This window comes from Sorex araneus, chromosome 1, assembly GCF_027595985.1.
Source record: "Sorex araneus isolate mSorAra2 chromosome 1, mSorAra2.pri, whole genome shotgun sequence".
Classification (NCBI taxonomy): Eukaryota; Metazoa; Chordata; class Mammalia; order Eulipotyphla; family Soricidae; genus Sorex; species Sorex araneus.
The window spans coordinates 353,965,262-353,991,820 of NC_073302.1; the positions used below are offsets into that span (position 1 = coordinate 353,965,262).

Genomic DNA, 26,559 nt, shown 5'->3' on the forward strand with positions numbered 1-26,559 from the left:
GCAAGCTATAATGACATGCTCAAATTTGCAGGCACTAGGAAGGGCTGCAGTCAAGCAGCACCATCTTTAAGGAAAAAAAATCTTACAGAACGTCCAGATTTCTAGAGATTTCACAAACTAGAAGGGCTTAAAATGAAATTTCAGCTCGGGCTCTTACAAATACGAAGCAACACAGAGGAGGCGCCACACGGAAAGAAGGGGATCATTAGAAATTCATCCCCTGTGATGCCTTTCATTCTTGCAAGGTTGCCTTTTTTCAGGAAGAAAAAAAGTCTCCTGGGTGAAAAATCAATACTGGTTAATAAAACATCAGGTGTGCAGACATAACTAGCTATGACGATCCCGCTGCACGGCTGCCTGAGTGCGGGTGCCAGGCCGATCACTCATCCAGGACAGACAGGAGCCTGGAGAAGGGGGTGCCAGCCCCTGCGAGGGAGAAGGAAAGAGGCAATTCTGGAGGGAAATTGGCCTGAATGTTTAAAATGAAGCAAGTTTCTCTAAAGCAGAAGATTCTCTCATCAGCAGCAAAGACTCGGATGGTGGGGGCTGCTTCTCCCTGGTGGCGATCTAAGAATATTTACACAGAAGGCCTGGAGCATTACACAAGGCCCCAACAATGCTCCCCTTCCTTCTGGAGCCACCTGTGCGGAAGTACGGATCCTAAAAGCTCCCTGCAGCCACGTCCTTGGCACTACTGACTGCCCGCATAAACACTGCACCTGGGTATTAGAAAACTAAGGGGGCCTATATCCTTTAAACGCCCTAATACTATGCCAGCCTCCAGTACCACACGTTTGCTTCTTCTCTTGAACTTCCTAGTTTAATTTACTTTACTGACGTTTTAAAGGCCCTATGCAGCACACTTTACTCCGATTTTAATTCCCTCCATTTTTCTTTTTCAAATACTATTTATTTAATATTTAAAGCATAAAGGAATAGAAATAATTCTGATTTAATAGTTTCAATGTAAAATATGATTACTTTAGATTCTCGTCTTATTAGTAAATAGCTCACTGAAAAGTAGAAGGGGAAGGGAAGGAAAGCCCAACTGGAGAGGAAATTAGTACAGGACTAAGTTCTAGAACTCTGCCTTTTGTTTGTTTTGGGTCACTCCCGGCAGTGCTCAGGAGTTACTCCTGGTTCTGAGTTCAGGCCTCACTCTGGTGGGCTCAGGGGACCTTATAGTATGCCAAGAATCAAACCTCTGTCAGCTGCAACAGAATCTCCCTACCCACTGGACTACTACTCTGGCCGAGAGGAGACTTTTTAATTCACTATATCTTTTGTTTAGGAAAACGTTCTGTTATTTGAATTAGTTTTGCTACCCTGTTTTATAAATGATGTGATCTTCAAAAAATATATAATAAGCTTGATAAATCAATAAGATGGTTCTTAAAAAATTTATTTAACTACCAATATTATTGATGAGTATGCTTCCATTTGGTAATGCTTTCAACTATTTAAAATTCAATAAAAAGAACTGGCAAATTGGCAGCTAATCACAAAGATAAGTACAAATTCTTTAAATGCTACTCTTATCAGCCAGTAAAAGCCTTGCACTTTTGAAACTATTAAAAATATTTTTAACCTGAGAGCACTTAAAATCCAGGATGGGCAAAGAATATAATTTAATTATTCCCTTGCATTTTTCATGCTTAATTACAGAAACATTATTCATTTCAAATTCACAGATGGACACCCAATTTTTCTGAGCCCTACTATAACAAATAATTGAACTTTCTGTTATTTTTGGTTTGGGGGTCACATTCAGGAGTGCTTCTCAGGGACTACTCTTGGCTTGGTGCTCAGGAATCTTTCTGGTGGGTGCAGGGGATGGAAACCAGGTTGGCTATGGGCCAGATAAGTACCTCTACTATACCATCTCTCTGATCCATAACTGGATCTTGTGTAAGTAAGATATGAAAAGGAATCCTTAAAACACACCAAAAAAAGGGATGTATATTCTAAGAAAGAATGAAATAATGCAATCTGCAAGGAACATAGTGAGACTAGAGGCTAGCACGCTGAGTGAAGTCAGTTGGGACAGATACAGAATGACCTCTCACATGTGGACTCAGAGATAACATCCAGGGGGCCACAAAGGGACAAGGCAACAGAAGGGAGACTTGATCCACCGCATCCATGCAGCTAGCTGGTGGGGCGAGGCAGAGAGGAAGCCTGGGTCCCTGAGAGGCGGAGGGATACACAGGTGATGGGTGTGGTACGAGTACTATGTGCGCGAGAAATCTTTATTAATAGCACTTTAAACCAAAGAATCTCGATTAAAAAAATTTTTAAAAGATGGTCAGAGATACAGTATAAGCAGGTAGGGCACATCTGACCTGGATTTAATCCCCAAGACCCCGTATCGTCCCCTAAGTCTGCCAGGAGTGATCCCTGAGCTCAAAGCTAAGAGTGAGTGGCTGGGTGTGGCCTAAAAACACCACCACCAGCAGAATGACCATTACTTTTATCTGGTGGGGTATCCATCCAGCCCACCTCCAAAACTACCAATACTTTTACATGGTGGGGGCATCCAGTACAGGTCCAAGGGGAGGTGGGCAAAAGAGGCTGCATTCAGAGGCCTCTGAGTAGCTAATGAGAACTGAGAGTCAAAAGTCGTTTAAAAGGAGGATTTGTTCATATCACGAGGACTGGGGGTATCAATTAAGAATTCTAGGCAGAGGATTCCATCACTCTATTTGTGTCTCTGAAAGACTCGCGAAGTATTAGGGGGGACTAAAACCAAACTTGAAGATAGTGTGTAGCTCAGGCACGACTTCCAGAGAAATGAATGGGGGGGGGATCAGACTCAGCACAGAGAGGAACCATCATCTCAGAGCACTGTAGGGAGCACCCCCAAGCACTGAGCATGGTCAGGTGGGGGGCCCATCCCCCACTACAACCCACTGAAAATAAGGAGATGGACGATAGGACAGCCGGAAGGCACTTGTCCTGCACACAGCCAACCGTGATTTGGTCCCCGACACCCCAGGAGTGACCCTAAACACCAAGCCAGGAGTCAGCCCTGAGTGCCACTGGTTGTGGCCCCCAAAACAAAACAAAACAAAACAGAAAGGATAAGAAGAGCTCTGACTGGGAGTGAATTCCAGCAGATGAGGGTGCGTGCTGCCCAAGTGGGGGAGGGGGGGTGCTGGGAACAAAAACAGCCTCCCCCAGGGCAGAAAATGGCAGTTACATGGACTGGAGGGAGTGGGGCAGTCATCGGACCTGCAGTTAGTAGATGATAAAAATTAAAGTTTTTCTCATCAGTGTTTTCCACAGTTCTACAGCTCATTCCAGCAAGGAGGCAGCAGATGGGCTTATACTAGAAGCTTGAGGGAGAAGAAGGGACATCAGCAGGGGCTTCTGAGGGCCTTGGCTAGCGACAGAAGACAGAGGGATGCCATCAAAGAAGAATAAACAGAACAGAGCTTATGAGAGAGAAAAGACAACAAATTCACCCAGTTCATGTCGAGTTTCGATAAAAACAACCAGCAGTTGAGCTGTTTAGGAGATGGCTTGTACACATCAGAGGACCATTTGGGGGAGGGTCCAGAGAAGTGATGAAACTTCACATTTTAAAAGAAATACTGAGAAGTTTGAACAAGCTGGAGCTTGAGAGATAATACAGCAGGGAGAGCATTTGCCTTGAACGTGGTAAACCAAGGTTTGATCCCCATCATCCATCTGGTCCCCTGAGCACAGTCGGGAGTGATCTCTGAGCTCAGAACCAGGAGTAAACCCTGAGCACTGCCAGGTGTGGCCCAAAAGTCAAAGGAAAGTAGTAACAACAACATAATGTGTACTAAAAAGCAAGCCCCAACTCCAATCACTGCCTAACGACACCTTTGCAGCGTGGAGTGTGGGTGTATGAATGCCGATCTACACAGAAGATTTGGGGCTGTTTGGGGGATGCTGGGGAGGAAGGAGAGGAAGAGTGATGGGCAGATAAAACCTCCCCCCACCGCATCCAAAGGGTGACGCTCCAGAGAAGCAGCCCTGCCGGGAGTACCCAGGAGCCCACCTTGTCGTGCACAGTCATGCAGCTGGCAGCATCCTGCTGCAGGATCTCCGTGACCCCATTGGAGAGCCGCTCATACTTCAGCTTGGGCTCCTCTTCGCTCTCTTCTTCCTGCACGAAAAAGCAGAAAAATGGCAGCCAACAGGGATTTGGGATTTTTTGTTTTAAAGAGTCAAAGACCCAAACAACTCGTGGGAGAACAAAGATGATTCTCTCCACGATTGTCAAGAACTACAACTGCAGCAAAATGTCAGGATCTTCACGGTCCCTTCTCCTGACTGGGACTACGGGCTGCCACAACAGCACTAACAGAGTAAACTCGAGAGCTAGAGACTCAAGTAACCTCACTTCCGGGGGCTGAATTCAATCAACCCGGCATATCACAGTCAGTGTTAGCTGCACTGGATGCAGACAGATGCCAATCAAGAACATGTGTTCAGGGCCAAGAGGCAGCACAGCTGCCAGGTGCTGGCCCTGCACAATCCCTGGCACCCTGTATGCACCCCCAAGCAATCCTCGCTGCAGTCAGGCATAAGCCCAGAGCACCTCAGGGTGTGGCCCAAAAACAAATCAATAAAAAAAGAAAATACATTTCTTCAAAATATTTATAATTTGACCTCATGGACACAAAACATTTACCGTGGAGACAGCACTGTCACAATGTCGTCCCGTTGCTCATCGATTTGCTCGAGTGGGCACCAGTAACGTTGCCATTGTGAGACTTGTTGTTACTGTTTTTGGCATATCAAATACGCCAAGGGTAGCTTGCCAGGCTCTGCCATGTGGGCGGGATACTCTTGGTAGCTTGTCGGGCTCCCCAAGAGGGACAGAGGAATTGAGCCCGGGTTTAAATATTAAAATAGATTTAAGCCATCTTGCCACATTCAACAGAGAAGCAGCCAGGCGTTCTGGTGAGCAACGCAACTGGAGAATGCTCCGGACCAGAATCAGGGCCAGCAACACCAGGGATCCAGATGGAGGAGGTGCAGCCACCACACCTTCTCCAGATGGAGCCCTGGCAACACTGAGCAGCAACTAACACGGCTCCAGGATGTGGGACTGGGACACATCCGAACCGCGCGGCCACATTAGACCTTTTCTAAAAACTGAAAACATACAATCTTTTAATGGAAAACTAATTATCAAATGCTTCCTTAGTAGGGCTGTCTTTCTTGGGGGGAAACTCCAACAACAATAGTGAGTTTTGTGTTGAAATATGGAACGTAATCAAGGTAAAGAGAAAATGAAGTGAAATTCATCAGTTATACAGTTGGGGGTGGGGGGCCGGGGTGGGGGGTATACTGGGGATTTTGGTGATGGAATACGGGCACTGGTGAAGGGATGGTGTTTGAATATTGTATAACTGAGACATAAACCTGAGAACTTTGTAACTTTCCACATGGTGATAAAAATTAAAAAATAAAATAAAATAAAATAGATTTAAACTACCAATAATAGATAAAGAGCGAGAGATGTACTTAAGTGGTGGACAGTTTGGCTACCATGAGTCTGTGGGCTAACCCTCAGCAGAGCTAAACCCTGACCCTGTCCAGCATGGCCAGAAGCTGCTCCTATAAAAAACAAAACAAGGAGCTGGGGAAACAGTGACGGAGCAGAAGCATGTGGCTTTCAGGCTGAGCTTTCCCACGTTCCGCTCCAGTCCTCCAGGGTTCCAAATACTGCCGGGAACTAGACCCAAAAGAACAAAACAAAATGCCTTTTCTAGTTCAGAAAACAATTCTTTTGTTTTGGGGCCACACCCGGCAATGTTCAGGATTAGCTCCTGACTCTGCACTCAAAAACTACTCCTGGTGGTGCTCAGGGGAACATATGGGACCCTGGAGCCATGTCTAACGGGCACAAGGTGAGACCCTTGCTGTCCTATTGCTCCAGCCCTAGAAAACAAATCAACATAAATGAAATAAAATGTATATTTAATCTTTAGATCAGAATAGACCCTTTTCAAAGTAAACAAAAAATACTCTGCAACCCCCTGGAAATCAGCCTTTCACTAAGGAAAGGAGACATTGTCACCCAGCTGCACCTAAGGCTACTATCAACCCCAGAGAGTTTCATGCCCTGTCTCCATGCCACCCAGCTGGAAGCACTGGATGCTTACATTACAGTTTTAATTCAAAACTTTATAATGGATGACCCACATAGGAGGGTATGGGTTGTATCTCTCCATACAATAAGAATGTCTTAGTCGTGTTTATATGTGGTTACTAGCTTGCATGATGCCATGACATTGGGAGGGGCTCATAGAGCTGGGAGATATGATGGCATGTTGGCTCCCGGTATCACATGTCCCCTGCAGTGTGACCACACTGAACCCTCAGTGCTGCTGGGGATGCCAAAGAAGAAAGAAAGGAATCTTAATTGCCACTATTGAGGAGAATTTAGTAATCTATGTGTGTGTATATATATATATATATACATATATATATATATATAGTAATCTAAATCATAGTAACCTATGATTTAGGCCATGGGGTACTATGCCAAAGACAGTTTTAAAAAAAAACACCCTTATTTATTTCTATAGAGAACAGGACAAGTAACGACAAATACTGAAAATTATGATAGGATAAAGCCAGCCAACATAAAAGCTTACAGAAATAATCCACGCTGCAACATTTATGCTTTGTTCTGTTGGGTTTTTTATTTGCTTGTTTGCAGGGGCCGTGCCTGGCTGTGCTCAGGCTTACTCCTGACTCAAGGGCAGGGGGTCAAATCTGAGGTCAGCAGTATGCAAGGCCAGAGCCTTCCCCAGTCCTATCTGTCTCATCCGTACTCCACACAGTTTCTTTCAAAGATCCCTGCTTCCCAGAAACACTCGAGGGCTCTGACACGGCAATGAGTCCCAGGACAACCAGAAAGGCTTGAGGACGATGCACAGCACCACGGCAAATCAGGCACCCCAGGGCAGCAGAAAAACTGCGCACAGAGGGGCATTCTACAAGCACCCTGCCACAGCACTGACACACCCACACTCGGCCAAGAAGCCCAGACCCCAGCAAACCTTCAGGTGCTCATGGGCACAGGATGACAACCTGGGGACCTGAGGGTTAAGAGCTGTGGGAAAGAGCTCAGCAGGGAAGTCAGTTTGTCACATAAGCAGGGTCACACCAAAGCTTATCAAAAGCTCAGCCTAGGGCCAGAGGTAGTACAGGAGGGGAGATACCTGCTGCACATGTGGCTTCCCCACTTCAAATTTCCAACACCACAAATGATCCCCTGAGAGCCACATGTGGCTCAAATGCACCCCTTCCCCCAAAAACTCCTCCAGTAGAGCTTTGACCCAGTTCAATTTCTGACTAAAGTAAGGCACGTTAATGACCCCAAATATACCTGTCCTTTGCTTAATACAAAGAAAATTTCTCTCTGGAGTATGAAAGTGACCAAGTTCTCTCCAATTTTTCACTTATAAGACTGAAGAGTCAATTAAAAAAAACACTGGGTGTGACACAAAACAGAACCAAATGACAGAAATCAAACAGGAAAAATGACCAAAAATAGGAGATGCTGGTGGCCTATGGGGGGGCTAGCATGGTAGTGCACACACAGTGACCACAGGGTTGACAGAACTGTAGCTGGCTCAATATCAAGGATTACAATCAGTAAAAAAAAAATACAAAATTTTAGAACTGAGGAATGTAACTAAAGTTAAGAACACTGCATGTTTACTAGAAGAGCAGAGGTGTATAAGACAAAATTAATAACAGAAAATAAGTTTGAACAATGTCATTCAGGGGCCAGAGCCACAGTATAGTGGGTAGGGCACTTGTTTTGCACACAGCCAACTCAGATTTGATCTCATGAGCCCCACCAGGAATGATCCTTGAGCACAAAGCCAGAAGTAAGCGCTGAGCATGCCAGGTGTGGCCCCCAAAACAAAACATACCCAAAGGAAGGGGGAAGAAGGAGAAGCAAATAACTGCACAAGCCACATGGTACTCAGAGAAGAAGCCCTACAAGCAGATTAACTATGAAGAACATCACAGAAAAAAGAAAATTAAATTAAAAAAACTATTAGAATTCTTGAGGATTATGAGACTAAAGAAGCACCAAGCAGACTGAAAGTGAAAATGTTTACAGAAGTTGGAGGGCAAATAATAGCCCCATACCACATGAAGAAGGAATTATTAGTGCATAAGGAGGAGAAAAGAAATCGCAAACATCTCTCATAGACTTTACATGTTCTCATTTACCTGAAATTATAAAGAAAAAAAATTACCAAAAACTCACCCACCTTAATGGAGTAGTAAGTACAATATTCCATATCACTGATTTTCTGTAAAGGCTGATGATCGGAAATTTTAGGTAATTTCACCCTAACACATAGAAAACAGAAAACAAAGCCAAAATCTGAATACCGCTACAAATATCTAAAGTTAATGTCCTGCCAAGGCATTATTCAATCTCCCACAGGGGATGCCACAATCCACTACCAGAAATCTCAGCAATTTTTATTCTTACAAATAACTAAGCTACAGGAAAGATTTTAGAAGGTCAGTATTGAATAGGCACATCAGCCAACCATTGATGCTTCTTAGTACCTCGATGATACTGCCACAGGCAAAAGAGCCAACGAATGGAGCATGCCCAACTCACCAACTCAACAGATGCATTATCTGACAGATTCTCTATGAGAAGATACTCTGGGAGCAGCTTAGCTAAGCAGTTCAAACCCAAGGTTCTCCTTGTGCACAAGCCACAGGGATGTCAGGCTTAGGCTGTGTCTGCCACAAAGAAGCTCACCCAGGGGTTGGCAAGCTGGTGCTGTGCTGTTTGGAAGCTTCTGGGTGTCTCCCATGGAACAGCCCTAAGGCTGCTGGAGTTTCCTTGGGACAGACTTCCGGGAGAATGGGGCCAGAGAGCCAGAGAGCTGTGATGGCAGCGGGGCCACCTGCGGCTGGGTCAGGGGGGCCAGTGGGAGGGGGTCAGATGCATGTGAGAGCAACTGTCTGGGTCTAAAGAACAGTCAGCCCGGGAGGCAGCACATGGAAGCCCGCAGCATGTTGCAGGGCTGGCACTGCAGGGGATACCCCAGGAACTCCTGAGCACTGTTTGGGAGGCCCTGACGAGGCCCTAACCACCCACCCCAAAAAGGGAAGAGAAAGTCAATAGGAAGTCTCTAATTCTGATGTGCTGTCTCCTCCAGTAAGTTCAGATGTTCTTCTCCAGATATACTCAATCTACTGATGACTTACTTATTGAGCATCATTAAAAATCAAAGCTGGTTATTGCTAAGTTCCAAGACTAAGTCTAAGCACTAACAGCAATAAGAGTGCAGGAGCATGTTGACTAAGCACGTTCAGGTGGTAACCAACCCCCACACAAGGAGATACAACTGTCAACAAAAAAGCAGTACTAACAAAATGTGAAAACTCACTAATTAGCCAATCCCAAAACACACCCGAAGAAAGGAGAAACCCCAAATGCACCCTATAAACACTCCAAATTATGTATACAAGCAAGAAAAAGAAATCATTACAAAGTTAGCATTAAATGTGGCAGAGATGATGTGTGCCTTCTCAGGCAGATGTATTAAATACAAATTGAGCCCTGAATGTTAGTCTTTATAATAAGATGCCACATGTTGCTCGAGTCTGGACATCAAATGTGCATCCAATGTGAAGTTAATTCTACCCTCTCGACTATTTTGCATAAAAGCACTCATCCACGGACCATTAGATAAAGTTACTGTAAATAAGGTTTGCCTGTCCTATTTATAAGAGAAAACTAAATAATTCCTCTCACATAAATATACAAAAATAAATACTCTCACAACACAGTTCACTGAAGCATTTGTTCTAAGGCTTCAAAGACCATAAAATAAAACGAAAACTCCATATGAGACACTTGATGCAGCATTTCATAGTTTCCTGACAGGTATCTTTTATGTTAAGTTAAAAGCAGGCTAAAGGTGAATTTTTAAGGTTTATTTTTTTCCTCTTTGCTGTAAACAAAGAAAAATGTAAAGTGATTCAAAAATACATTTTGCTGTTATTCTACTGCTGCAGACTCTATCACATTTTAAATTTCTTTTTAAAAATCAGGCAGATTTGATAGTTTCATCTTAAAAAATTAAAATGGAGAGGGAAAGGCATTCGTGCAATTTGAACTTCTATGGCAAACACGCTGGTGTTAATAAAGCAAATCAATAATTTTGTTAAATTTTAATAATCTTGCAAACCTACAAATAAAACCATCAACAGTGTGAGTTGAGATGACAGTTAACTGCGTTTCTATGACAACCTAGTGGAATAGTACAAGTCCTGACTTGCAGCTAAGCGAGGGTATGAACAGACTGACATTTACCCATACAAGAAAAATTTGCCGCTTTCCTTTCAAAAGAATCAATGCCTCGCCCAACATGGATTTTCACTAAGTATAGAACACTTTTAATTAAAACAAGTCTTTTAAGCACCCTACAGACCTCTAGAATGCTCTCTAAAATAAATTTTACACAAGTTATTCTTACTGATGTTTTGAATTTAAAAACAAAAACTGTGTGGGGTGGTTAAGGCGTAACAAATTAACAGAATTAAAAGATTTCTGCCTGATATTCCCCAGAGGACCATCAGGTGTGGCCACAAATAAAAACAATATTAAGGGGGGGGGGAGAGTGGCAGATAAAAGCTTTCTGCCTGGAAAACAATCTAATGACCTGTTACTAACATCAGAATAGAGAATTTTTATATGTCACCAGCTTAGACTCATGTACCATGGAGAATATGGCGTGTTTCACCTGACAATTTAAAATTTACCTGCAAAAAAATCTGAGGGGTATTTACATCAATATTTTACTTTGTATCCAGTTTATAATACACTCTTTAAAAAAATGTAGCTCATGAGACTACAGCAATAGTACAGAGGTAGGCCATGTACCTTGCCCACTCAGGGCAAGGCCCACTCAGGTTCAATTCCGAGCACCCCATATGGTCCCCTGAACCCTAACAGGAATGATCCCTGAGCGCACAGCCAGGAGTAAGAACCGAGCATTGCTGGGTGTGACCTAAAAAACAAATAAACAAACAAAACAAGTAGCTCATGGGGTCATAGTGACAGTACAGCAGATAGGATGCTGGTCTTGCAAGCAGCCAACCTAGGTTCACTTTCTGGCATCTCTAGGTGTGATCTCTGAGACATGGCCACGCATAAGCCCTGAGCACGGCCAGCTCAGGCCCCCAAACTACAAAATGAAGGTACAAAAACAAATGTAATGAAATCCAGAGGTTAATGGAAAGATCATTACATCTTTTTTTTTTTAATACAGAACTTAAAACTTGATCTCTCTTTTTTATTAACATACTAACTTTGCTTTGTTTTCACAAAATAAAAGATTAGACACTTGCCTTGTACAAAGCCAACCACGTATGGTTGCCTGAGTCACACCAGGAGTAACCCTGACAAAGAGCCAGGAGTAAACCCCGAGTACCACTGTGTGTGGCCCAAATTACCCCACCTCCAACACTGACACTAGCTAGAGTAAAGGGCAATGCTGGTGCCCATATGCTTGACAAAGCCCAGAGGAAGCCAGTGAAAAACACCCCCCACTGAGCCACTCACAGAACTTGCTCTGACCAGGGCTATGGCCCAGCCAGGCTTCACCCACAAGAAAGACCGAAGCAGAATTTCTAGGAATTTCAATATATGGAATGGTTTACTTGGCCTCATGTCATCAGCTACATCTGCCTAAGATAAAATCTTTTAAATAAATAACCAATGTTTTAAAATAGGATACAATAAGGAATGCTAATATCTTAAACAAACAAAAAGAGCCACATTAAAAAAAACCTGAGCTTTTTTTTTTTTTAATGAAGAAAGTTTGAACATTCCCAGTGAAAAACAAGTGGTTATAAAAATCAAGTCAATAATGTTTAACCGTCTGTGTAAACATAAGGGCTTTTCTCCTTTAAGTGTCTCTAAAATTCTAATTACTTTAAAGAGAACTGAAATATGCAAAATTGGCAGTCAACCACTGATATTTTTTTAAACTGCTTAAAAATCTAATGCAGAACAGTTACCTTTTAGAAAATTTGCATTAAAAAGTCTCTCTACTGCCATGGAGGCAGGAGGATGGTGGGAAAGGTGAGGGTATACTGAGGATATTGGTGGTGGGGAATGTGCACTGGTGGAGGGATGGGTGTTTGATGATTGTATGATTGTAACTCAAACATGAAAGCTTGTAACTATATCTCATGGTGATTCAATAAAATTTAAAAAATAAAAATTAAAAAAAAGTCTCACTCTCAGGAATTCGTTTCATAAGAAGTCTTATGACATATTAAAATAATGATATTTTATCACTGTTATGAAAACATAGGCAGAACAGGAAAATAAAGCACAACTGTTCCCAGACACAAATAAGAAAAAAAATTTTACGCAATTGAAATTGAATCTTTCAAGTAATTAAAAGATCATTTGAGTCTGAAAACATAGCAAACAAATTTTAGTGTGGCAGATTTATTCACTACAACATGGCATTATCAACAAGTTTACGAGTCAAGAACTATACATTACTGTATATATCCATTTATTTGAAACTATAACATTTTCAGTAAATGTACATGGGCGATATAGGACAGCTCCAAATGTCATATCAATCTTGAACTTTTCAAGAAAAGAGTATTAGAGATCTACAATGAATGAAAAATAAAACTACTTTAAAAAAAATCCTAAACATAGGATTCAAAATTAATCAAGGACTAATGACTTTACTTAGCTTTCTCTAATCCTACACCCCATGAATGCTACTTTCTAAAAAGAACAAGCACAGCTATTAATTACTCGTGGCTACCCTTTTATTACAGAAAGATATGTTTTAAATTTAAAAAATGACTATTTGGAAGAAAAGAGACAGCTTCATATAGCCTTCTAAAATGTCAAAACATATCAAGCAAACTACAGAAGCAAGCCAAGAGAGCAACTTCTGGTTTCCATTAATAACACAAGGTATTATAGCTGCCTCAATGACCAAACTTTTTAAGAAAGTGACATGGAGATAATGGAATTCATCTAGTATGAAACAAGGGTGGCCACAGCACCAAGGATGCTTTTCAGCAGACTAGTGACAGATAAGCAATTACACTCTAATACCGATGCGAATAATGTGCCCAAATCTACTTTCAAGCAATACTGCTATTTATTAAAAACATATTAAACAAGAAGTGCAGCTGATTAGAAACTAAAAAGATGAGTCATTTTCATAGAGACAGAGATTACAGATGATCTTCCTCATGTCCAGGTATCATTTTTAAAAGCATAAAATGCATATGATAAATCATAGACTCCTCTGAGCTATGGCTGATTTCTTCTTAGCACATTTACTGGGAAATATCTGGAGGCATTCTGTGGTCACAACTGAGTTGGGGAGCAGGTGCTAATTTAGGCAGTGTGGGTAGGAACTCAGAGAGACCAAACATCTCAAAGGGTATGAAATCCCCATCCAGAACAAAAACTCGCCTAGGGAAAAAAACACCACGTTGCAAAGACTGAGAAATCTCATGAGACTGGTAAGGACATTAAAATCTTTGCAAATAACAAGAAATACTCTCAAAATGTCTTAGTACATTAAAAAGCCATAAAAATTGCTTTGCATGACCCAAAATTATCATATACACACACACACATTTGTGGGGGTGAAAAATAAATACCAAAGAGTCCACCTCTTGGGGACTCAGTTTCACCGTCTGTAGGAGGGCGCCCCAAGGCCCAGGCTGCTAGGGCCATACAGAATACAACAAATAAAGTAGCAGCAACTGCCAATATTTAGTCCATTTTTTCTCAAACAAAGCAGTATATTTATAAAAGAAACAAGTGCTGTTTTTAAAGGCACCACTTAGCAACCACTTCAAATTTTTATATGAACCAAACTAAGATTTTTATCTCTGAAAGCTGCTTTCCTTACGGTAACACTGTGACTTGAAAAAAGGAGGAAAAGTTTAGCCTCAAATAATTGAAGAGCTCTACTTAAGATTCACAAGATATGCAGTCTTCATAAGCCTGGTCTCTCCTTTGCCCTGGAGTATCAGAATTTCATGTTCAATTCAAGGAGGGAAAAATAACCAGGTAAAGGTCCCCGTGCCCTAAGTCACATACCATAAACAGGATCAACCTCATCATTTAGTTTATATTGGGAAAGCGATAAGAATATATAGAGAAGGAGAAGAAATGAGAAAAGCAAATAAGCTTTTCATTTCCTCCCAGCCATATGGAATAACCTCACCAATCTTCAAGATATGCCATTCAGGTGGACAATTTTCTGCTGCTAAAGCCAACACAACCCTCTTTTACCTTCTTCCCAATATCCCTTGGCGACCACAAGATCCCTAGAAGCAGGGTTGATGACTTTCCATTGTTCTGAAGTTCACCTAACAAAACGGTGGGTGCCTAATAAAGACCAGTGAAAACAAAAGTCCCGATAACAGCAGACTGAGTTTAGTAAGAAGCTTTTCTAAAACATTCTCATTGAGATTTTCACACAGGAAAATTCAAATTCTGAGCATCCTCACCAAAGCCATGAATGTCTCCAAAGTTCCCCCAAGAGAGCAGACAAAAATCCTGCTGTCCCGTCCCGAGGGACTTGTTCAACGTGGGTAACCAGGAGAGGGTGCAAGAGTGAAAAGGAGACAGACGCAAGGAGAAAGAGACAGACATAGACAGACACAAGAATGGGAGAAAGCTCCAACTTTATTTCTCTTAAGCTAGTCTTTTATAATTGATTATATGAGGAAGTGGGCAGAATGGGAGAATAGCAAAGAATGCAAATGTTAAATGAAACTGGATGTGGGCCCTGGTGGCAGTTTCCCTGGGCATTGTTCTGCAACCTTTCCCAAGAAGCGGTTGTTCCAAGTTACAGGTCAGTTTCTACTGACATATTGATGCCCAGGCATAAGTTTCTGGCCATTCCCAGGCATGGGTTTCTGGCTGTTCCCAGGCACTGGTTCCTGGCATCCTGCCATAGCAATAACAATTAAAACAAGCCGTTACCAAAATCAATCGAGGAGCACCACGACTATCTGGACTATGAATAGAATTACTGACCTAGTGGATTTGTTTCACGAAAATAACAGCCACCTCAACACAAATTCAAAGACATTGTTAGCACTTGGCCCCCCAGTATCTCCTCGCCCACCCCAACTCGTCTTAACTTACTGGACTCCAAGACGGGGCATGTCAGCAGCCTCTCCCCATTGCTTCTGACCACGGGCACCTCCAGCGTGGGTTGCCATTGGTCTGCACCCTTCTCCTCAGCGACGACAAGCCCCTAACCCCTGAGCAATGATCAGGGAAGGCGGAGGAGGCAGGATCCAGAGAAGGCTGCTGGCAAGAAGGGGCCACTGCAGGGAGCCCAAGAACACAGCCAAAGGAGAAAAGCAAGGATGCTTTAAGAAACAAACGCTGTAACAGGATCACCAGAGCACAGCACTTTTAAAAGACATGATGAATAAGAAATCACAACAAAGTCCATGAAAAGCCATCAAAGCATGGTCCAGGCCCTTCTGTAGCAGCAAATCGTACTAAACTCAAAGTTGCTGGAACATGGTTTTCAATCTGTTTACACCTACTGACCAGCGCTGGTCCATACAGCAGCCCAGCCTGGCAGGAAATAACTGCTGTGGGGCCAGAGACAGCATAGTGGGTAGTGTTTGCCTTGCGAGCAGCCGACCTAGGTTCGACCCCCAGCCCCAGCATCCCATATGGTTCCCTGAGCAATGCCAGGATTAAGTCCTGAGTGCAGGGAGAGGAGTAACCCCTGAGCATCTCCAGGTGTGACCCAAAAGAGCCAATCAATAAGTAAATTTAAAAAAATAAAAATAACTGCTGTGGCAGATCAGTGCAGATGTGCAGGCAGACAAAGGCTGAACTGATGCGGGTACTGCAGTTTGTGTTGATTAAGTCACTCCAGGAGGAGCCGCTGGTGGAGTGAGCCACTGGTGCGGCACACGGATGTCTTCGTGTTCAACTTTCCCGTAACAGGGAAATACCAAAAAGCTTTCAAATTCTTAAGAGGTGGTATAATCTTCGTGACAAATGCCCAAAGTTTTTGGTATGAATATATGAATACATCCAAAGTTAAGGGGCAGTGGCTGGAGCGATAGCACAGCAAGGAGGGTGTTTGCCTTGCATGCAGACGACCTGGGTTTGATTCCCAGCATCCCATATGGTCCCCTGAGCACCACCAGGAGTAATTCCTGAGTGCAAAGCCAGAAGTAACCCCTGCAAATCACTGGGTGTGACCCAAAAAGCGGGAAAAAAAAAGTTAAGGGGCAAAAGGGAAAGAAAAAACATGTAGTTCAGTCATCTCATGAAAGATTAAAATGTAGATTCAGAGAGATAGTACAGTGGGGAGGGCGCTTGCCTTGCATGCGGCTGACCACTTTTGATCACTGGCATCCCATATGGTCACCAGAGCACCTCCAGGAGTAATTCCAAGTGCAGAGCCAGGAGGAGCCCATGAGCACAAATGGATGTGGCCCCCAAACAAAACAAATAAACACAAATAGAAATGTGAAAATTTCAAACATCACAGGTCAAACACAGCACAAACCAATAGAAAATACTGAAGATCTAACATGTAGAAATACAAAGAACAACATTAAGAAGTCTGATGCCAGGCCCGGGAGATACACGCACTGCAAGTCCTATGTCACACCAGTCCCCTGTACCCCCAGTGAAGCACCCGTGGGGGCAGCGCAGAAGGCCCCAAGCACTGAAGGGGTGGCCTGGGTAATCCCTAGCACCCGAAGCCCACGAAAGAGTGCATCCTAAGGCACTAGTTTTGGTCAATGTGGAAGTACCCTCCGGGGGCCCTGAACACCACCTGGGGCCACCCCCCACAAATCTGACATCATTTGATAGGCCAAAGAATACCACAGGTCCACACTGACAGATATTGCAGCAACACTTACACAAGTTTCTGAAACAGGAAGGAAGGAAAAGAGGAAGGGGACAGGAGGGAGATGGAAGGGAAGGAGGAGGGGAGCAGAGGGGAGAAGGGGAGGGAAGATTTATTCAGAGTTGTAGAAGTGGAACAGGAGTAAAGTCTTGCATACAGCCAACCTCAGTTTGACCACACCCAGCATTGCATGGTTCCATCCGGATGCCCCTCCCCCCAGCACCTCCACCCAGCCCCAGGGTCCAGGCTGCATCCTTGGGCCCACACACTGAAGTCACGCGTTATCCATACACTTGCCACTGATGTAAGAAGCATTCCTTGCACCACAGGAAACAATTCATCAGTATCTACTACCACTTCTGTGTTTCAAATGATTTCCTATTTTTTAGAAACTAATTTTTAAAACTGATTTTGTTTTGGCCATGACAAAAGAAAAAGGCAAACAAATGCACCATTTATGATATGGTTTAACAGGAAGATGTTATGACTGGACAGCATCCCCCCACCCACCCCAACTCGTCTTAACTTACTGGACTCCAAGACGGGGCATGTCAGCAGCCTCTCCCCACCTTTCTGACCGCCGGCACCTCCAGCGTGGGTTGCCACTGGTCTGCAACCCGGGTCGGCTGTGTGCAAGGCGAATGGCCTACCTTCTGTGCCCGGTTACATTACTATCCACAATAAATTTCTCAAAACCAAAATCATAATGGAAGGGCGGCAGTGCCCTGGAAGTTCTAAGGAAGAAACATTCTTTTCCAGCTTCCAGAGAAGGACTGAAATCCTTGGCTGGTGGCTCCTTCCTCACTGCTGCACTTCAAGTGAGCAAGAGTGGGCAGAAGCACCTGGCCACCAACCTCCTCATCCACTTGTAATCACCCCTGGTCCACCAGGTAAGACAGAACAACCCCTTCACTGCAAACCAACTCCCACCAGCCTACCATTAGTCTCCTTGTTACTCAGATTTTAATAATCAAAGATGATTCTTTTTAAATGGTAAATTATGGAACTGGATCCCCAAGTCACAACTAAAAGACTGTCCCAAAGTTGAATCATGATCACCTCAGGCACCAAGTGGAAAACCAGTGAATTGCTCCAGCTTGGAGTCCTGAAAGCCTTCTGGGCCGTCTTGGTGTTTCCTCTTCACTTCTCAATCTCCCTTGGGCTTTCCCAACAGCATCCAGGTGCTCTTACTAAACAGTGCCCAGCCCACTGCGCCTATGTGTCACACTGTATAAAGCGACTCCATAAACTGACTTCAAGTTCACGTTCCAGTCAGCAGGTAGGCACTTATCTTGCAGCAGTGAACCCGAGTTTGATCCTTGGCACCACATAAAGTCGCTCAAGCCCTGCTAGGAGTGATCCCTGAGCACAGAGCTAGGAATAAGCCCTGAGCACTGCTAGCTGTGGCTTCCAAACCACAAACAAGACCTTTCCTCCAAATACTTTATCAGAGTGGCATTCCCCTAAGGAATGATGACACCTAGGAACAGCACCTTCTCAACACACACCGTACTCTTCTTAACCAGGTTATTTGTACCCACAACATTTTTTATCACCTAATATATATATCTTGGTATTTGTCCATCTCCTCCATCAAATACTGGTGTATCCTAGCACTCCAAACATAACAGTACTCAATTAAAAAACTTGCTGAGTGAACAAAATGATCTTTCAGTCCATCTTGGATAGTCAAAAATAAATTTTCTCCCAAGGAGAGAAATTATAAATTCTAGCACTCTATCATGCCAAAAAGAGTCATATTCATCTTTCATCTTCTAACAGTAGCAATACATAACTTGCATCTAGAAAATTTCTAAGTTTCCAAACATAATATTTATAATACATGCCTCACAAAAAATGTTTATCCATGCCTGAATGATGCAATAAACAGCAGAACTAGTTGATATTGATAGCTCATTAAATCAAAGAGCAAAATGTTAATCCAAGAGCTATTAGGAAGGATATAATATTATAACCCCATGTTCCATTTTTCTCAGCAATCAATTCCATAACAAGGTACATTACCATTTTAGTTACCGGTTGCTAAATATTTGTTTATTAAAATACATAAAAAGAATAAATTTAAATTTCAATAAATGATTCACAATGTTCTTGCTGCCAGGTAAAATAAATAAATAATTTTAGGGTGATGTCTTTTCTGATTAAACAGTTATCTCCGAATTTCTCATAACTTCCATTTTAACCAAACATAAGGCCTCTCTTTGGGGAGACGGGTTTGTGGTGACAGTCCAAGGCTGAGTGGGTATTTTCCCAGAGGGAGCTCCAGGTCTGGTCCCTGGCACTGTAGACTCTGCACAACTGGGAGCGACACCCTCCACCTCAATCTCTGCACCAGAAAATGGCCCTCACACATTAGATGTGTGCAAAAGAACACTCCTTGTAGCTGATAAATCAAAAAAGGGCATTTTATTCTAAAATTAATTTCTTATTAAACATAAATCACAATTTTAAGCATTACTTTTTAATGTTATCAGTTTTAAACATTACTTTTATACATGTTATTTTTTTCATGTTGTTTGTTGTTTGGGGCTACCTGGCAATTCTCAGGGGTTACTCCTGACTCTGTACTCAGAAACTACTTTGGCAATGCTGAAGACACAAAATGCTGGGATTGAAGCTGGTCGGTCACGTGCAAGCGCCCTACCTGCTGCACTATCTCCAGCTCCTACACAAATAACTTTACATGATTTCAGTTATTTCTCAGTCCACATGGTTTTTGAAAATGAGTATTATCTGACTGATTCAAGGCCTCCTAACTGTAGAGTTTGCAGAACTAAGTCAGATGAGAATGGACATCTGTTCAAGACGTACAGCGGCTAAGACAAATGCCTGCCTTTTGGGCAACTGACCAACCCTAGTTTCATGGCACTCTCGGCACCCCGAGCACAAGGCCTGGGGTAGCCCCCAGCACAGCAAGGTGTGTCCCACCCCACTGCCCCAAGAGGGCTGTTCATTAATAATATTAATAACTAAAGTCATAGAGTGGGTATACCAGTTAACTTCCCTGGCATTAGTCGTCATGGCCCTAGTGAGGGGAGAATCATTTACACTGGGTCTTCAGTTCAGTGGAATACAGTACAAGCAGAGAAAAGCTTTACTTTAGCTCTACAGTTGCAGTCATAGTGACGAAGGTCTCGGGCAGCCTGCAAAGCAGACCTCAGCATGCACAGCCCTCCACCAGGCCTGCTCTCTGTCGCTGTCACTCCCTTTCAGCCTCAGGGTGCCTCTAGATTTTTGCTGTGCATAGAATCTTGAAATGCTACACCAAAAATCGGATGATTCTACCGCCAAGTTCTTGTGCAGCAAACTCCACAATGAACACTTCTAAGATAGGATATACTTCTAAATAAATATTCTGAGACTCTTTCAAAGTAACATTTTTAAAACTACCAATCTCCACAAAGAAGAACTGTTTCACACATCCATACACAGAAAAGACCCTAATGACAGGTTTGGGTTTTTCTGTTCCTGCTGGTGCCTCAATTTCCTTGCATCCCTCAGAGAAGAATAAATCTACTCAGAAATAAATCTGTGTCAGGTTTAGTCAGTATAAGTCTGCAACTCTTTGCTACATAACATACTTATCCCATCTTACCTAACACATAATAGATGAAGCTAATAGGATGTAGCTCATAAGAAAACCCGTAAGAAAACTCAGCACAACACAGCACACTGGAAGTACATCTAAAAAAATCGAAGAAACTCACGATCTTCATGGTTTCAATACTGTCCTGAATTAAAATTAATGAGTCGTTTTCATTATCTAGAAACAATCCTAAAGCAACCATCATAAAATTGCTGCAACAAGCAACTACAAATTATCTTAAAACAAATGAATATGACACCTAAGCAAAGATATATGTTATTAAAAAATGAAAAATTTAGAACTGGAAAACAGAATAACCAAGCAAAATTATTCACCAAAAAAGAAAGAAAGAAAGAAAAAAAGCTGAATAGTTTAATACTAGAGTGGAGAGAACAGAACCAATGAATTGAGGGCAGATCAACAAAAATGATCCCATCTGACAACAGAGAAAGAAAATTAACAGAGTCTGTGAAGATACTCGAAATGCCTAATATTCATGCTATCAAAGTTCAGTATGAGAAGAAAGGGTAGAACTGAAAAAATACTCCAAGATAATGGCTGAAACTTTCTAAGTTCAGTGAAGGAAATCAGTTTAGAAGCCACACAAACTCCAAATAAGATAAATTAAAACAACATGGTAAGAGACATCATAATTAAACTTCTGAAACTAAGTCTAAAAAAAGTATCCTGAAGACAGCCAGGGAAATATGACCTATAACTTAAGGTTAATCACCAATTTACATGACAACAGATTTCTCATTGAAGTGACAGCAGCTAGACAAAAGTGGAACCACATTTTTAAAGTTCTCAAAAGAAAAAAAAAGTCAAACAAAATCAACCCTAGAAACTGAAAGTGATTCAAATTGAGTGTGAAATCCAAGAAAATTTTTTTTCTAAACACTGGACTGCAAATCAGCTAACAATATCTATGCTTGGTCTATCAGTCACCTGACGACTCCGCCAACTCGTACCATCAGTAGAAACCAGAAGGTCTGGAAGGGCAGCTACTTTGTCAGAGCTTCAAGGAGTATCTTCAGGCTTCAGGGTGGAGTACGAAGCTGTCCAAAGAGCCACCAGTCCTACATTCTAAAGTGCAGGGGACATCACCAATCCCTGCAGAGTCCTTTCCATAGGCCAGGCAATACACAACGGGCTTCAAAAACATAATCTTACCTATCCTCATAATTACCATACAAAATAACCCCCAATTTTCAAATAAGGAAACAACGGAGGAGTCGAGTATTACTCCCAGGGTCACAAAGCAAGGGTGAAGTACAGCTGAGACACGAGCACCCAGTACCACCCTAAGCGGAAGTCACCAGAGATGGAAGCACACATGACCCAGGCCTCCAGCAGCGTCCGGAGCAGGGAATCCCTGAGCCAACACCTACACTCTGCTGAGCCTGGAGCAGAGACAGATGAAGGCTTCTGCATCTGCAGGGCGTATGAGAAGCTTAGGACGGAGGTCTCTGCTAATGTCCTCCTTAACTTTTAAGTAAAAGCTCTAGACAGAGCTAAAAAACTCTAGGGTTCCACAGCAATTATCTGAGAATACAGGGTTTTCAATTAACCACAGATTTCCTAAAGCAAGAATGGGGGGCGGGGGGGGGGGGGGCTGGAGCACAGTACTGCAGGAAGAGTACTTGTCTTGAACACAGCCAACCCAGGCTCAAGTCCTGACATCCCACAGGGTCCTCCAAGCCCTGCCAGGAGTGATCCTTGAGCACAGAGCCAGGAGTAAGCCTGGAGCATTGTGAGGTGTGGCCCAAAACCAAGCCAGCAAACAAGGAAGAATGAAAATCTGAAATGCCTCTGGACTTAAAAGTAATTAAGCACTCTACCTCTGAGCACGCTCGGTAACACTGTACAGCAGTACCACGGACTGCCAGGACTACCAGGTGTCCTCTGTGGCGAAATTTGTTGGGAACTGAACACTAAAGGCAAATTACCAATGCAGGAGGACATGATATGTAAGATCCTCTCTTGAAGACCAATATAAGACCATATTTTCTTCAATAAAACCTAAAATTCCTAAAATCACAATATGCAGTGTCAACCCAATCCTGTACGGTATAAGCGCTACAGCTGAGGATTTCCAGCAGGTTAGCATAATCACATTTATATTCTTAGGCTAAATAAAATATTGAAAAAACTGTAACTATTACTAGTAACCTATTTACAAAATTGATAAGCTAATTAATCTGTTATAACTTATTTCTTATTTAGTCTTGAAAACAAATTTCTTAAAAAGCTCTTCCTTCTGTATTACTTTTTTCATCTTAAAATACAATCTTTAGCACAATTTAGTTCCCTAAGAGGTGTTAAGATGTACTTTCCTTTCTGTCACATAAATTATAATTCCAGCATTTTAGAAATTATAGCACTGTCGTCCTGTTGTTCATCGATTTGCTTGAGCAGGCACCAGTAATGTCTCTACTGTGAGACTTGTTGTTGTTGTTAATGTTTTTGGCATATTGAATACGCTACAGGTAGCTTGCCAGGCTCTTTCGGGTGGGTGGGATACTCTCGGTAGCTTGCCAGGTTCCCAGAGAGGAACGGAGGACTCAAACCCGGGTCGGCCTCGTGCAAGGTAAATGCACTACCCGCTGTGCTATGGCTCCAGTCCAGGAGTTCTGGGCTGTAGTGCATTATGCCAATCAGGTGTCCACACTACGTTCGGTATCAATATGGTTACCTCTGGGAGCAGAGGACCACTAGGTTGCCTAAACAATAAGAAGGAATAAATTCTACAGGTTCTGTAAGTGTTTAAGAAATAGGCTTCTAGGGCCAGAGCAATAGTACAGCATGTAAAGTGCTTGCCTGCAACGCAGCTGACCTGGTTCAATCCCTGGCACCACACTGGGTGCCTCATGTCCGACAGGAGCAATCCCTGAGTGCAGAGTGCAGAGCCAAGAGCAAGCCCTGAGCACTGTCAGAAATAGCCCAAAAACAATGAAAAGAAAAAACAAGAGAAAGAAAGAAAGAATGAGAGAAAAAGTAACAAAGAGAGACAGAAAGAGAGAGAGAGACAGAGACAGAGAGACAGAGAGAGGTTTCTGGTTGGAAAGAGATTTGTGTTCCAAAGAGTCAAGGCTGTTAGAGCTGGCATCCACACCAACTGCTAGCATGCTTCAAGTGAAAAATAGTGCTTAAAAAAAGAAAAAAAATTCTGTTCCTTTCTCCTATGTACTTTTCCTGAATTTTGGCTATTTTAAGAGACAAATGACCTGCTCTTCCCCAGGGCTCATCGCCCATCTCTCTACCTCTTTACCCCCGCCAAGCCCGCCAAGCCCGGCAATACTGTCCGAGCAAGGACAAGCTCGGGGTAGTACGAAACGAGTAGCTGGACACTCCCGGGGGCCAGACCCCTGCACCTTACCTCAGAGTCATCTGTAGAGTCTTCAAATGACCCACTGTCCTACAAAGCATAGAGGAGAAATGGTTAGACCAGGTGACAAAAGAATTAAATTATGTATCTATAAATATATAAATAACATGTGTGCATAATAGAGATATCTAATTATCTACACCTATATATGTACATAGATATGTATGTATGTCTATATCACTGTATCACTGTCATCCCGCTGTTTGTCGATTTACTCGAGCGGGCACCAGTAACGTCTCTATTATACTCAGCCCTGAGATTTTAGCAGCCTGTCCTTACTCGTCTTTCCCAATGATTGGAGGCTCTTTCAGGGTCAAGGGAATGAGACCTATCATTACTGTTTTTGGCATATTGGATACGTCACGGGTAGCTTGCCAAGCTCTGCCGTGCAGGCAGAATACTCTCGGTAGCTTGCCAGCATCTCTGAAAGGTATGCATATGTCTTTTACAGTATTTGGGATATGAATATGCCATGGGGAGCTTGCAAGGCTCTCCCGTGCGCGCAATAAACTCTTGGTAGCTTGTCAGGTTCTTCAAGGAGAACAAGGCTATTAGATGTCATGCTCAAGGCCACTCTCCACAAGTCCGGACGAGCCTCATGCATGAAGGGACTGGCAGAGGAACCCAGGTATGCGGGACCCAGGGCTGAGATCTCCAAGCCTGCTCAGACTGAGACTGAGCCTTCTCCATCCAGACCCCCCATTTTCCAGTAGCTTGGCAGCCACACACACAAACTGCCTCCTGCACCATGTAATCCCACCAATGGCCAACATCCAGAGACTATAAGACCAAGCTCCTGGAAGAGAGCAACGCAGAGTCTCTTGCCCCCTCCCCGCTGCCCCGTGCCTGGCTGTCTTCCCTGGGGCCCCTCGGAGAGGATGGGATGCCTTTCCCTCCCTGCCCCAAGCAGAGCCTTGACAGTTGAAGACGTCTGGAACCCAGCCACAGCCATGCTCAAGGCCACTCTCCACACGTCCGGATGAGCCTCACACATGAAGGGACAACAGAGGAACCCAGGTGTGTGGGACCCGGGGCTGAGATCTCCAAGCCTGCTCAGACTGGGACTGGGCCTTCTCCATCCAGACCCCTCATTTTCCAGTAGCTTGGCAGCCACACCCACACCCTGCTCCGGGGGCCGTGTAATCCCACCAATGGTCAACATCCAGAGACAGTAAGACCAAGCTCCCGGAAGCTTGGCATATATATGTATACATATATATACCCATATATATATGTATACATGTACACATACATATATGTGTGTATGTGTGTACATGTGTGTGTATATTTATACACATATGTACATATGTATATAGATCTATCTCTTTGTGTATATAGACAGATCGATGCATATGGGTATCTCTTTTCCAGGAGACACGCGCGGGAGCCCAGCAATTGCTCCCTGCTTCCCGAGGGTCGCCTGCAGACTACCCATGCTCTGGCCCCACAGGCTCAACAGTCGCCCCACATTCTTCAGGGCTGAGGCCAGCTCTGGCTGCCCTCCCCAGCGGCCACCAGGCCGCCAGACAACCTTCATCTAGTGAGAACATGGCTGGCTTTCCTCACCCAGAGTGGCCGGCAGGGAAAACCGCCAAAGGAAAGAGGGAACTGCCCTCTCGAATTATCTACAAGCCAGTTTCTAGAGAGAAAGCTCCTGTGCTATTAATTATTATGCTATTAATCGGGCAGAGTCAAAACGACTGTCTGGTTTAAAGCGCTTTACAAATGCACTCCTCTGGAGTGGCCCAGGCAGCCCTGTGCAAACAAGCTGTATAATTCACGTTCACTCTTTAAACCATTAACTGGAAGACAAATTCTAGCATTTAACAGTTTCTCTCTTGCCAGACAATGAATCTTGCTGCTCTGGAGAAAACAAAGAAAAAAAGGGAAAAATTGACTTGCTCCCGCTAATCTCTCACCTGTCCACTGGAAGAGAGAATCTGCTGATGTCATGCGTCCTCAAAGAGGTCAGCAAAATGAAGATTTACTTAACGCACTTAGCGATATCAATAGCAATAAAAGGTTACAACTAATATGCTGACACTGAATGTAAGCATTTTACAACAATCCCCGAGATAAACAAAGAATGAAACAAAACAAAATCCCATGGAGCAAGGACATTTTAGACACAACTAATATTTTTCAAGGAGGGAAGAAAAAAAAAGACGAGCATGTTAAAAGAAGCAAGGTTTACTCAAAACTGTGTCACATAAGAAATACAAATCAGGTATCTGAAAATAGTTTAACCTCATTTATCAAAAAATCAGTAGGTGCCTGGCAGGTGCGAGGGTTTCCCTCCAGAACAGCCCTTTCAACACTTTCATCTTGGCTCTCAAAAGTCATCTGAAAATTGGGGTTAAATCTTACATACACCTAAGAATTTTATTGTAGTTTATTATTTGCCAGAATGACTATGAAAATCTCAATTGTCTCAAAAAAAAATAGAGTTTCGTATTAAGCTAAGTCTTAGAAAGTTCTCATTATTTTGGAGCTACGAATTCTCCCACAGAAACTTTTTTTGCACCAAAGAAACACACAAAATATCCAGTTCTCCAGAGGATTAAGAATAAATGTTGTACCACCCTTCTAAATGGCTTCTCCCCTGTGCTAAACTTCAAGTTTCTGGTTCTAGT

The 26,559-nt window shown here is 43.1% G+C and overlaps 1 protein-coding gene across 3 annotated transcripts in view; it reads right to left on the minus strand.

Moving 5' to 3' along the window:
* Nucleotides 1-26,559, minus strand: part of VPS41 (VPS41 subunit of HOPS complex) — a 189,487-nt gene that overhangs the window by 155,898 nt on the left and 7,030 nt on the right. For 2 of the 3 annotated variants that reach the window (XM_055131907.1, XM_055131894.1), the window contains exons 2-3: nucleotides 23,918-23,956; nucleotides 4,028-4,135 (exon numbers count right to left, since the gene is read on the minus strand). In XM_055131907.1, the coding sequence (XP_054987882.1) occupies nucleotides 4,028-4,135; nucleotides 23,918-23,956 (147 nt within the window). The remainder of the gene's footprint in view (nucleotides 1-4,027; nucleotides 4,136-23,917; nucleotides 23,957-26,559) is intronic. The other variant, XM_055131900.1, reaches the window with a different exon arrangement.